The sequence below is a fragment of the Orbicella faveolata genome, unplaced genomic scaffold, assembly GCF_042242905.1.
Source record: "Orbicella faveolata isolate gen_17 unplaced genomic scaffold, um_ofav_v1 contig_13, whole genome shotgun sequence".
NCBI classification, from domain to species: domain Eukaryota; kingdom Metazoa; phylum Cnidaria; class Anthozoa; order Scleractinia; family Merulinidae; genus Orbicella; species Orbicella faveolata.
The window spans coordinates 1,400,001-1,413,017 of record NW_028301540.1 but is presented as its reverse complement, the minus strand read 5'-3'; the positions used below and the strand labels follow the sequence as shown (position 1 = coordinate 1,413,017).

General features: G+C 38.2%; 1 protein-coding gene across 1 annotated transcript in view; it reads right to left on the bottom strand.

The window, feature by feature from the left end:
• Positions 1 to 3,215: 3,215 nt before the first annotated feature.
• Positions 3,216 to 13,017, bottom strand: part of LOC110047799 (ATP-binding cassette sub-family B member 6-like) — a 21,691-nt gene continuing 11,889 nt past the window's right edge. Inside the window, exons 7-20 of the mRNA XM_020753539.2 lie at positions 11,720 to 11,841; positions 10,916 to 11,025; positions 10,644 to 10,709; positions 10,412 to 10,537; positions 9,555 to 9,631; positions 8,702 to 8,765; positions 8,257 to 8,342; positions 7,790 to 7,952; positions 6,633 to 6,706; positions 5,700 to 5,800; positions 5,323 to 5,435; positions 5,132 to 5,226; positions 4,785 to 4,853; positions 3,216 to 4,430 (exon numbers count right to left, since the gene is read on the bottom strand). Of these exons, the coding sequence (XP_020609198.2) occupies positions 4,304 to 4,430; positions 4,785 to 4,853; positions 5,132 to 5,226; positions 5,323 to 5,435; positions 5,700 to 5,800; positions 6,633 to 6,706; positions 7,790 to 7,952; positions 8,257 to 8,342; positions 8,702 to 8,765; positions 9,555 to 9,631; positions 10,412 to 10,537; positions 10,644 to 10,709; positions 10,916 to 11,025; positions 11,720 to 11,841 (1,393 nt within the window). The 3' untranslated portion in view covers positions 3,216 to 4,303. The remainder of the gene's footprint in view (positions 4,431 to 4,784; positions 4,854 to 5,131; positions 5,227 to 5,322; positions 5,436 to 5,699; positions 5,801 to 6,632; positions 6,707 to 7,789; positions 7,953 to 8,256; positions 8,343 to 8,701; positions 8,766 to 9,554; positions 9,632 to 10,411; positions 10,538 to 10,643; positions 10,710 to 10,915; positions 11,026 to 11,719; positions 11,842 to 13,017) is intronic.

The window sequence follows — 13,017 nt, the reverse complement described above, 5'->3', positions numbered from 1 at the left end:
ACGTGCTTGGGGTAAAGGTGTTGTTTTTTCCCGCTTTTCCTAATCTATCTTAGGCGCCAAAAATGATAGTGAAATGCAACCAGTCCCAACTGTGACATGATCTTTGTACTCGACAGATCAACTGATTTTATTGTAAAAAAAACTAACCATCGCTTTATTTTATACCGTCATAGACTTGATTAATTTGGACTCCTCGCTGGCAATGATAAGTCAATGATAAGTGCTTTTGTTTGTAAGGGAAAACCTACGTAATACGTCCAGTCAATACTCAAGGCTTTCTGAACTAATTAAGTGCTAAGCCGTTGAGTGCGAAGGCTTGGCTTGGCTTGGGGTATAAGTTTCGTCATTAAACTTTTGTCGTGTCTGGAATGCCTTACGTGGCTGGAGAAGGAGTGTTAAGTCGTACGATTTATGCCGTGTAGTCTTTCGGTCAAATATTTACCGTGGTTTGATATATCTGTGTGAAAAGAAGTTTCAAAAAAGATCTTTCTGTGGTCAGCTAAAAGTAAACATCCTTTGAATGGCTCTCCGAGGAAAATCCAGTAAACGCGTCAAAAATGATAATTTCGTTCATCTTAAGCATGGAAAAGCGTCAGAAGAAATGTTAAGATTGCGGATTAATTGATTGTTTTGAATTAGCAGCGGGATAACAATAATTTCAAGCCGTATCGGATGTTACATAAGGCGCTTAATATTGCTTTTTTCAAGTACGCTCAAGGTCCTTACAATAAACTAATATCAGGTTATATATAAATATATTTTTATAAGATAGCAAATGGATTTTTCATGAGGAAATACAGCTGAAGTTGCCATCTAGAATCATGAGGAATCGGTGCTTGGCTCAACGTGGGTTCTTGTACAAGGAATTCTTATTTACATCGGTGAACTTTAAATCCGATTTAAAACTTAACCTCTTTTCAGTTGTAACCATAATCTCTACATCCCTTATACGAACCTGTGTTGGGAGTCAGAATATTCGGATGTTCAACCGAAATTAGCGATTAATCTTCGTAACTTCCCAGTCTCTCTATTACTTAAGTCTTAATATTGTATTAATATATTGTTCGAGCAATACATGCTCGGAAATGATCGGATATTAAGCATTTTAAATCTTTTCCAAGATTGAAGGATTAACAGAGCTGTTCAGAACTGATAAGTACATAAGCTATGAATATGAGAACCAGTACTATCATTACTCCAGCGGGCAACATGAACCAAAATTTTTGCGCGGTCATTGGCTATCCGGGCGAGCGAGCAAGGCGCTATCTTGCCTGCTCGGGATCGGGATTACGCGCTTGTCCAGAGCGCGAAGTTCATTTTTTTTGGTGTTCCTTATCCCATATAATAAATCCTTTATTGACCAAGCTTGTTCGGTCAAGATGGCTGGATATTGGCCTCGTTCCTTTTTTTTGCGTGTTTATGGTCATTGACTCCGTCCCGGTACATAAACGCGCAATAATAATAATAAAAAAATTAAATAACAAAAGGACTTGGCCAATATCCAGGCATCTTGACCTCTCGTTTGGTAAACAACCCATATTTCTTTTTCATGAGGCCGATGTGTTGTTGAATAACATTATTTTTTTAAATTGACTGAATGTTATTTTTATTTCCACGATATTCAACTCGATGAGATTTCCGAGTCAATGGTAGTCGTCTTTACTCAGTTGATACCCCGCAGTACGAAGTTTACCAACACAATGCAAGTTTTGGGGGGATTTGACGGTATTTTCTTTGATTCGTGCCGAACGTTCCAATTTAAACACGGCTAGGTTATTTTGTAGGTCACTGACACGGTCTCACACATTTTGTGGTTCCAAGCAAGTAACAATACCATACAAAATCCCCCGAACAAAATGATTGAATGATCTAGTCTTTTTGCTGTTTCTTGTCAAAGTGTTCCTGGACTGGAGCAAATAATTTGTCCGTCAAAATAACAATGTAATTGGTTCTTTGCCAAAGTTCAACAGTTCACTAATGGACTAAAGTGCTTATCTCGATTAAAACTTTCAGGTATTGCCAGCTTTGTCTTGTGGCATGTGTTACAGTACTCATGGGGCATCTAATGAGCCGTTGAATTGATAAAAAGTTAGATTTCAATTAAATCCATTTATGTGATAATAGGCCATTTTCGATAAATTAAAATTCTAACATGGTTCCGAGGCTTGGGGGTTGGGGGGGGGGGGGGGGGGTGGTGATAAACAAAAGAAATTGCATCGAAATTGGACGATGAATAATTTTCAATTTCCTTTATTTTGTTCCCCAAGCCTCCCAGGCAAGTCAGAATTTTAATATATCGCAAATGGCTATTGGATAGAAATTACCCGATATAATCATTTGCCGACCAAGCGTCCATATAATGTTCCTGCAACACAAACTGATTTTTACCGCGATGCAGATTATTCTTTCACTTGAAAACAAGAAAACTGGCTGTTAACCAAAGCACCCACTGTTAACTTTACCGTGCGGGATCCAGGGGAGGGCACGGTTGCCCGGCCCCCCTTACTTTGGGTAAAAAAAGAAATCACAGAAAGAAGAAAAGCCGGCGGGGCAAGCAAAACAACCCCCCCGCCCTTAGCTCAAGGCCTGGACTGACCCACCGAGGCCCACTGACTTTACAAAGTTCTATGCCCCCGTCTCGCCGCTGACTAAAGCGTTCTATAGGGCCGTCTTGATAGATATTATCAATTTGCTCCAGCATAGAAAACTTTGGCAAAAGTCATAAAACAAGTAGAATATTTAATCACATAGCAATTTGTGACAAACGTGTGAAAAAATTCACCTTTGAAGGTAATGAAAGGTCGAAGGCCATAGGGAAGAGAGTAGGAAGGGGGAGAGGGTGGGGAGAAAGTGTCTAAAACTGGGAGCCTCCACCTTGACTTGCAAACCCTTTATACACCTTTAATGATGGTGATGGTTAGCCCATCACTTACCTCAGCTTCCGTTGAATACGGTGGCCGGTTCGTATGCCTGCGGTAGAAACACAGTATCTGTACGTCTTTCTAATACCCTTGTATTAACGTACCTTTGAAATGATATCTTTCTCTTCCCAAACTAATCCTGAATCACGCAATGTTTCGTGTAACTTGTGTTAACGAAACTGTGCAACGAGCAGCACGAAGCAGCACATTCTTCAACGACGCGTTCCAAAAAAGAGATACTATATCAAAAACAATCCCACAACAGGCAATCAAACAATGTCCTACAGGCCAGGGTTTATTGAAATGCTCTTCTTTATTAATCGTGCCAGCACCAATAGGCAACAAAGCAAAAAACAGAAAAGAAATTAACAAAACAAAAATATATAACAATTAAGAAGGAATCTAGCAGAAGTTCAAGTAACAAGCGGACACGAACTTAGTACCGAGGTTATTTACATTGTATTGCAAACTTCTGTGCGAATGTTTTAAATATCTCAAAAGAAATCATTTCTAACAACACCAAATGTCGCAAACAAATTTTGAAGTAATATTTCTCAAACTCATTAATAATCAAAGGAATCATGACCGTGACGGTGTTTGGATATCTGATCTTAATTAGCATAGATTTTTACGATTTTAATTCTCCATTTTCTCCTTAGTTTTAGTTTTGATTGAGAAGATATATCAAACACTCAGGACAGTGTTTGACCACATTTCCAAACACCTGGAAATTCGTCAAAAATACTCCGCTACGCGTCGTATTTTCAACTCTCTTCTCGGTGTTTGGAAATGTGGTCAAACACTGTCTTTCTTGTTTGATATATTACATCAAACACGAAGAACCGTGGTTGACCACATTTCCAAACACCGAGAAGAGAGTTGAAATATGACGCGTAGCGGAGTATTTTTGACGAACTTCGAGGTGTTTGGAAATGTGGTCAAACACTGTGTGTTTCGTGTTTGATATATTACATGAAACACTTGAAAGCACTTGTAAGATGAAACTTACTGTTTGTACAATTTCTCTGAACTTTGAAATTTAGTTTCTCGAGTTCCTACGGGATATTTTTTTTGGTGCTATTTCAGGCAATTATTTATATCTTTAGCTTTTCGAAAATGCAAAAAGGATTTCAACATACGTAACATACGTAACATGAGAAGACCTTCTCCTAGTTTAAGCATTTTTTTTTTTACGTAAAAAACTCATCTATGAACGACCATTAGTCTTAATGACCATCTTTGCCATGTCATGTTTCATTTAGTTTGCAGAATTTAGTTGTCGTCGTTGCTGAGCTGGTTGAAATTCACTCTATTTTGAAGAGTTCAAAGCCGTCTGAGCTACTCTTTGCAATTCCACAGTTCTTGGGTCATCACTTCTCTGTTTATTTATCGTTTTTTTCCTCCTCAACACTGTCGCTGATGCTGCCATGTTTTTCTTTTTCCTCCGCTTTCTGTTGCTGCAGCCACATGTCGGCATACACACCGCCTTCAGAGACTAGCTCGTCGTGTCTGTCGCGGACAAAAAAACGCCAAGTTTGGCATCATGAAAAGTTCTTCTGGTAGCTTAAATATGACGGCCAGTAATATGGGTAAACTTATTACAGTCAACTCTCGCCTTGCGGACACCCCGCCGTTAAGGAGAACCCGCTGTTACGGACACCCACTATTACGGACAGCCATTATTATGGACAGAAGCTACATCCCACGGCCGAAACTACAAACTCCCGCTGTTACGGATAATAATAATGACTTAGATAGACTAACACCATGGCAAATTTGCAAACTGACCCTTGGTGGAGGAACTGTAATGTGAATTTATGCGTATCAGGTTACAAATCTGAGCACGCACATTAGTAAAATTACCTTCCTCTTTCAATGATCTCACCCTCCCGGACAACAAGAATCTGATCTGCATTAATAATCGTGGATAACCTGGAGAAATAAGAAATGTTGTGAGAAGACAAACCCGGTCAAAGGTGTAGCCAGCATCTTTTGCGACACTTCCGCTAGCGAGACTTGTTCAATCTTATATAAACACTTATCGAGCCACTGCGCGTTATTACGCGTTATTACGCGTGTTTGCGCGTGGACATCCGTCCCGGAGCACATTTTAATTGGGTAAGAACAAACACGAACACACGATAATGCACGACACTGCCCGACCGCGTCCGAGTATTCACGGTGATGTACGGCCGTGTATGGTTTATTACCTGTGGGCGACTACAATCGTAGTTCTGTTGATGCACATTCTGTTTAGAGAAGCCTGAATGTTGCGTTCTGTTTGTGTGTCGAGAGCAGAAGTTGCCTGAAACAAATTAAAACTTGCCATGAGAAGAAAACAAGACAGGAACTAAAAATTGCGTAAGTGAGCAGGTTGTAGGTGTTCCCAGTCAAGCAGTACCTCATCTAAAAGAACAAGAGGCGGGTTCTTCAGCAGAGTTCTTGCTATTGCCACACGCTGTTTCTCTCCACCACTTAGCTTGAGCCCGCGTTCCCCGACAATTGTCTCATAACCTGCGGAAATGATGCGTTTGTTAGATCATAAGTGCGCATGGCTGAAATCGCTCCTTCGCTCAGCTTGAGCCCGCGTTCAGCGAGGATTGCATTATAGCCTGAGATATACGCCATTAGTTCACTTGTCTTGAATTCAAGTTCATACATTCAGAACTAATTTATGGCACTATAACAAGAAAATGAGAAAAACACTATCTGGATGATCCGGAAGACATCACGTCAAGACATACACCTGGATTAGTTAAACTTGTGTCTAACGCCTACCATTTGGGAAAGTCAAAATCCTTGTATGCATGTCTGCTGCTGATGCAGCTTCCTCCACTTCATAACTAGCGGCGCCAATTCTTCCATATTGGATATTATACCTGACACAGCAGACAAGATGACAGAGATGATCAGCACAGGCTGGCTAGAAAGGTGTTTTGTCACTATGAAAGTATTCAATCAACAAGTAAACTAACAGCCATTCAGAGTGTAGCTGTGGATTATGTAATTTGTGTTGGTCTGAAAGTCATTTGGGTTAAGGCAATCACCACAATATCAAAACTAAAGCTAACAGGAGGTTGACCTTGTTGTTTGCACGACGGAGTTACAAGACCACTTGGCGCTTGGAGATGTCTAACTTTGATACGTGCATTGTAAAACTCAGATGTTTTCTAATTTTGTCTGACAATCCCTCATGAAGCAGAGAGAAGAAGCTGAATGACGCATTTTTCAACTTCGCCTTGTTAAAAAAATACACTGACTTCTGTATGCTCTCAGTCTTCACATTGTTAACAAAATATACATAAAAAGTTATATTCCTGACCAACAAGTTTTAATCACTATTAGCGCACCGTTTACAGTCTAATTAGATAATTCGGGTACCCAACAACCAGCTTTGCTGTGAATCAGACTGTAGGTTATATCTGAATTACTGCTAATCACTCTTCTTTTCTGGTAAAATAAAATTGTTGCCGTAACAACGACGTAACAAGTTTACAGTATGCTTTGTTGCTGAAGCAGTGAGAGGACTCTGCCAGAATATGCGGAGACAACGACGCGCAAAGAGGCTCTTTCTCACGACATGTTGCTTTCTGGATTTGATGAATTGATCCATCATCCGTGTTTGGCTGAATGGCTGACAGCTCTAAGCGCCCGTCTTATTCCCCGATATAGCAATTGGTCAAAAGACACTGTTTTTATGTCAAGTTATACCTTATGTCATCATTGAACAAAACAGTGTCCTGAGGAACCACTCCTATGACTTTACGGAGAGACTTCTGGGCGACCTGGAAAAAACAGATACCACAAAACAAGGTCAAGATTGTTAAGCTATCCTAAATCTCATGTTCAGTACACCAGTTACGACAAAATAAGGTTTGAGAATCGTTTATTTGTCCTGAATCATGTGTTCAATATACCATTATAACCAGTTACCTATAAGAGCCTCTCAATGGGGTTAACCGTTAATCGTAATACGGGCCATGAGTTTTAGCTCATTCCTACTGAATAAACATTTAACCGTTAGGCGTAAAAATTGGAACATTTTAACCGTTAGCCGTGAAAAATGTTAATCGTGAAAAAATTCTCAAGATCTCTCTTGGAAACTTTCTTGTGTCTTGCCTTTTCCATCTAGGAATAAATATGTTTTACAGTAATCAAAAAAATTTCACTTTTTAAAACAACGGTACTAAGATTCTGAGATTTCTGTTGACCGCAAGGACAAAAAATCGGATAACCGAAAAAAAAAAAAAAACTAACCGTTAGCCGTAATGAAGCCACCACCCCATTGAGAGTCTGCAATAAATCTTGATGCCTACCAGGTTGTGAGATTTTACTTCTGATCATGTAAAGCATCTAAGCTATGTACAACTCAGAAACGACTGACTGCTACATACGGAAAAATGTTTACTTTGATAAAGAGTAGGAATTTTCTATCACATGTAACTCCGGGTGGTAAAGTTTGTTCAAACGCCTTTGCGTACTAAAAGGCGCGTACAGCATGCGCCGACAAAACTGAGTGCATGAAAGAAAAACCATCCAGTCTAACAAACTGTTAGTATAAATCTACCAGCGTTCTGTCACGAATACCGCTCCCTGGTTGGCTAGGCTACTCACGATCTAATCTGTTGTAGATAGTGAGTAGAGTAGAAGTGTGCGCTTGTTATCAAAACGACGGTCGATCTGATTTGTGTTTTCGAAGTATCTGTGAAGAGAATTTACATTACGTTTTGAACGACTAGTAGATTTTTACTAAAACAAATTAGATTATTCGCTCTCGATTTCTATGCGTGATAGTTGACTCGCGATAGAAATCTCGAGCTCATAATCTAATTGTTAATAATAATTTTTAATTTCTACAAATGAGTAACCTTTGCAATGTTCTGTCCATCAATAGAGATGACTCCAGAGTCCAGATCATAGAAACGATAAAGCAGTCGAATGATGGTGCTTTTACCGCTGCCTGACGGACCAACAAGCGCTACAGTCTGACCAGGGTACACGGTAAATGTCACATCTTTCAGAATCTGCTTTCTGTGAGAACAAAGTGAAACACATTTTGATAACACTCCTGTAGGTTCGTTAAGTCTATTGTTTAAAAATAGAGAGGAGAGCTCACCAGAAACAAGACCAAGAAAACAAACGATTAACAGTTATATTTGGTTGGCAAATGACAGGAACCGAATTATAGGAAGTGAGCATAACTAGCGATGACGAGGCTAGAAATAGAATGGACCGAGTTCAAAACGTTCGTTATAAAACTGGGCTCTAAATCCTTTTAATCCTTGCAAATGCTTTTTACACCATGAAAGTGAAATTCATTATATGGCAGACTTACTCTGGAAGGTATGAAAAATTGACATGTTGAAACTCTACCAGACCACTGGCGACTCGGATGTCTGGAGCGTGTGGTTCATCTAGTACCTACAGGCATAATGACCAATGAAACTGTTTAAGGCAATACGGCAAGAACAACTGTTCCACACACAGTATAGTCTAACCTTATTAATGAACCAGTTTGCTCAACTTGCTAACATCAAACTTAGAAGAAAGTCTAATTACTGCTTATCAACTATAATGCTTTCAATTCTGGGAGAGTAGAAACTAGGCTGTAGGGGTAGGCAACAACACTGCAACTAGCATTGAAGTCTCCATGTCTTAGCGAACGTTCCCCCGAGAATAGCATGTCAATCAAACCAGAAATAAACTCTGATGTGCGTAATTAAACTCGAACAAAGAATCCATTATTCTTATCAACATCATTTGAAAATTGATCAATATACCTGTCTTTTCTGTTGAAACAGGTCAAACATGTTTTCCATGTCAATAAATGACTGCTGAATCATTCTGAAACAAAATACCTTTATTTATAACTTGTAACAAAAAAAAAAGGAAAATTTGCTCCAGAGAAAAAACATGGGAATTTTGTTGGGACCACAAGAACTGTCCTTAAGGAGTATTGTAGAGATTTCCTCAAGGAGAGAAGGGACTGGAGTTAGCTACTATTACTATTGAGGTTGTTTCAACATTTAAAAAATGTTTTAAGTAGGATAGATCAATTTTCATTCGTTTGTCTCGCGATGGAGACACTTTAAGATGTAGATCGCTTTGATGTAGATCACTTTAAGATGTGATCTACATTTTGAAGTGACTTCATCGTGAGACAAGCGAGTGAAAAATTCATCTATCCTATCTTACACCATGGTGAATAATGTACACATCTTTAATGACAATGTTTTAAGTGCTCACAAACATTTTTAATTTTTTTTGTCTAAATCTACACATCAGTCAAAGAAAGTGATCTGAACTAAACTCCTTTTAATTAGAGTTTTTGTCCTATACCCATGCTGCTGATTGAGATGGCTAACAGGCTCATGTGACAAACATTTCAGATTTTTTTTTTCTCAAATTCAAATTGTTCACTAGCAGTCTGTTGACAAATGGTCCTTACATCAAAGCTCCTTTGTTATGGAGAACTGAGCGGAGACTCAGGCATACGGGGAACTAAAATCCTGGAAAAATTGAACGTTTAAAAAAATGGAATTTTTTGGCAGGTGTCCTTGGGGTGATGTGTAGCTTCAAGTGAAAAAGAAACAAAGAATAAAAGGCTCTGGCACTTTTAAATAACTTTCTTACCTGTAGTAGGTTCCAAAGTAGTTCAGGGGTATGTAAAGCTGAAGGGTGTAAGTGACAAACAAGACAAAATCTCCAACCTAAAGGAAAACAAACAGAGATTAGAAACCATTAATAAAGGGCCTCCCTAAAGAACACACTTGTTCTTGGTAATGCTTGAGCCCGTTAAGTGAACGCAGTACATACCGGTACACACCTAACTTTGAGATCTGCTTAATGTGGCAATTCCAATAAAAATATACTACGAAACTGCACAATTCAGCAATGAAAATTATTATGATCAAACTAATCCAGGATTAGGGTGAATTTCGATCCGAGTTTTACCACTGAGGTTTTCTGTTTATTTCTCAGTTGTTCGGTTTTGATGTCAACTTATCACAAATCTACATCAAAAACAGAAGACAGATTGAAAATCAAGGGTTATCAGTTTTTTTAATGACTGGGTCTTGAATGTTTAGTAAGTGGTAAGCAGAGTTACCTTCAGGCGAGTAGTGTTAAACTTTTGAGACAGAACTATAGTTATTCAACCTAATAATCACCTATAACCTAACAATCACTTTCAATTAATCACTAAGGATGGCTGCCCAGTCTTATTAGCCCATAAAGGTTATTTCGGGCAGCCATGTACTCTTTTTATTCTAACTTGTTTTTGGTCATCTGACTCTAATTTCTATGTTAAGTACAAATAAAGTTGTTGCTGTTGTTGTTGTTCATTCCACATAACATAACTTGCAGTCTAGTTACTAACAGAACACAATGAGACATAGTCCTGAGAGAAATGACCGTCACTTATGGTACTTTAAAGTACGACAAACCACAAGACCAGGTTTAAAAAGGAGGCATTTGAGAGTAGTACTCACCTCTAGTTGTCCGTCCCCTACTAACTTGCCACAATACAGTGTACCAGCCAAGAGTCCAACAGTGATTACTGAGTTCTGCGCTGTATTCAACAGAGCAAGGGATGCAATTGTATCCCATTCACATTTCTGAAAAAAAGAATTCACTTCTTGATAAGGAATGCACCAGCATGATGAGGTGCAACAAATTGATTGCAAAGATGAGGGAAAACACAAAGCTGTTGAGCTGTTATACCTGATAGTCCTGGATAGCGAGATCCAGTCTTTCCACTTCAAAGTCTTCTCCACTGTAGTACTTCACCTAGAGCAAGTGTGATCAAAATTCATTTTTCAACACTCATTACAATGTCAATAAAGTGCCAAGCAGACAGGTGCAAATAATAAAGAAAACCACATTAACCTATTAGTATAGAGAATATTACTTTGTCTAAAAAAAATCCCACAAAATCTTTGTTGGTGTAAATGTATTTATGTTAAAAACAAATTAAAAATACATTTTCAACTTACAGTTTCAAAGTTTAACAGTGAGTCAACAGCTTTTGCTTTGGCTGCATTGTCCTTATCATTCATCTCACGACGATATTTAGTTCTCCACTCAGTGATAAGAACAGTAAATGCTGAAATACATGTGGCATGTTCAACATGGTTAATGCACTAAATCATGATATAAATTTAATATTTTAAAAGAACTGATTGATGCATTACATAAGATTAATGTTACCATAGAGTGAAATAATTATTAAAATACATTATACTCTATTAAAGTTGACTATTATAATCATTTTTTTAAAATTATTATACTAAAGAAAGACCATGAAAGGTTTCTTGCACTTCATCTCATTTTATTACATGTGAAATGTTGAAAGATTAATACTTTCTGGTTCTAATCATGAGTAAAAATAACATGAAATCACTTTCAAACTTTTTAGTTGGGCTGTATTTTAACACAGTAAAAACACAATAAACATTACTGTTACTGTCATAAAGATGTGTATATTATTCATCGTGGTGTAAGATAGGATAGATCAATTTTTTTTTCAGTTCGCGCTGCATCAAAATCGACCTTTGAAGGATTTGCTCCAATAGATGCCGCTTGGAAAACTGAGTTTTTTTGTATATGTTATTTCTTGAAAATGAAGCCCAAATCAACAAAAACGATTATGCAACAATGCTTTTCATGTTAAAACAAGTCAGTCTGCCAAAAATTAGCTTGATCCTGCAAAAAATAAAAACTGGCTCAAAATGCTATATACACCCTTTTTGCACAAAAGCCTTCAATTTTTTTAAAGTTGAATCAAGAGCCAGTCTTACCAACATATAGAGCCATAGTTATAAAGACTATCAATCCAAACCAGCCATTGAAAGCAACGATGAAGTACACAATTGCCACACCAATGTCAACAAATGTAGGTGCAATGTTGAACAAAAGATAGCTAAGGGCACAGAAAAATACCACATATTACTTACAAGTCACAAAATAGTCATATCTTAAAAGCAACTGTTATAGTTACGTCACATAACAGTTGGGAATTATATGATTTTATAACAAGTCAAACAACACTGCTTCTCGAGCTTTGGTTCACTTTTTTTGTATTGAAACCATAGTCATGTAAATTGGTCGTATTGAAATAGACCACTGAAATCCACTACTGACACCATGTTTAAAGTGCACCTAACCCCCAAATTTTTTTTTGCTAAAACAAATCTAGACTTTATTTGAAGCATTTGGGCGAAGAAATTTTTGAATTTGGTTGAATCCTCAATTTTCTATGCCCTTTCAAAGTCGCGATTAAGTGTTTCACGACCGCATTTTAGGGAGTCTGGGGCGGCGGTACCTGATGACGTCTACCCAGGAACCAAACACAATAGCACCTCAGTCAACTCTCTGTATTTGCTCGAGAAAATAGAACGCAAAACTAATTGTTCCAATGTATTCTGGGACTAAAACGTGCAAGTTTTGTCTCAGAATCATTTCTTTTTCGTCACTGGAGTCAGAGTTAAGTTTCGATTCGGAAGGCTCCGAAATAAACTTCGATCGAGCACGTTCGACAACTGTGAACTCACTGCTTAGAGCTTTGAGAGCAATTTACAATATTTCAAGCGACGACGGGGAAGACGTCTTTGCAGATGAGCTGCTTGTGTATTAGGAATGGAAAGCTAGATACGAAGTGGAGGAGCAGGCAAACAAAAAGCAGGAAAGAAAACGCAAGGACTGCTTTCGATGGTAATTTCATCAACTAAACATAAGATTCCCACGCGTGTTTATAGCCCGTTTACATTTGTCCTTACCGAGAATGTATTTTGTCAAGGTTCTGTTAAATCCAGTTTGTGTTTTACTTTCAGTTGAATGCTTCATGTTTATAAGAGCGACGTACGTGTTGCAGTTTTCGAGACTTGATGACCTCCAAAACATTGGCTTCGATCGATTGAAAATCGTATTGTTTGGACCTGTATTTTTGAAGCTGTGGGAAGCAAAGCGGAAGGAAACATTTCATACAATTACCGATTTCACATTGTCACACGTTTTAAGTCGTAACTCCAAATAACCAATGTAAATTGTTCTCAAAGTTTGCAGTGAAATTCGTCGGATAAGCGAAAAGGATGTGTTC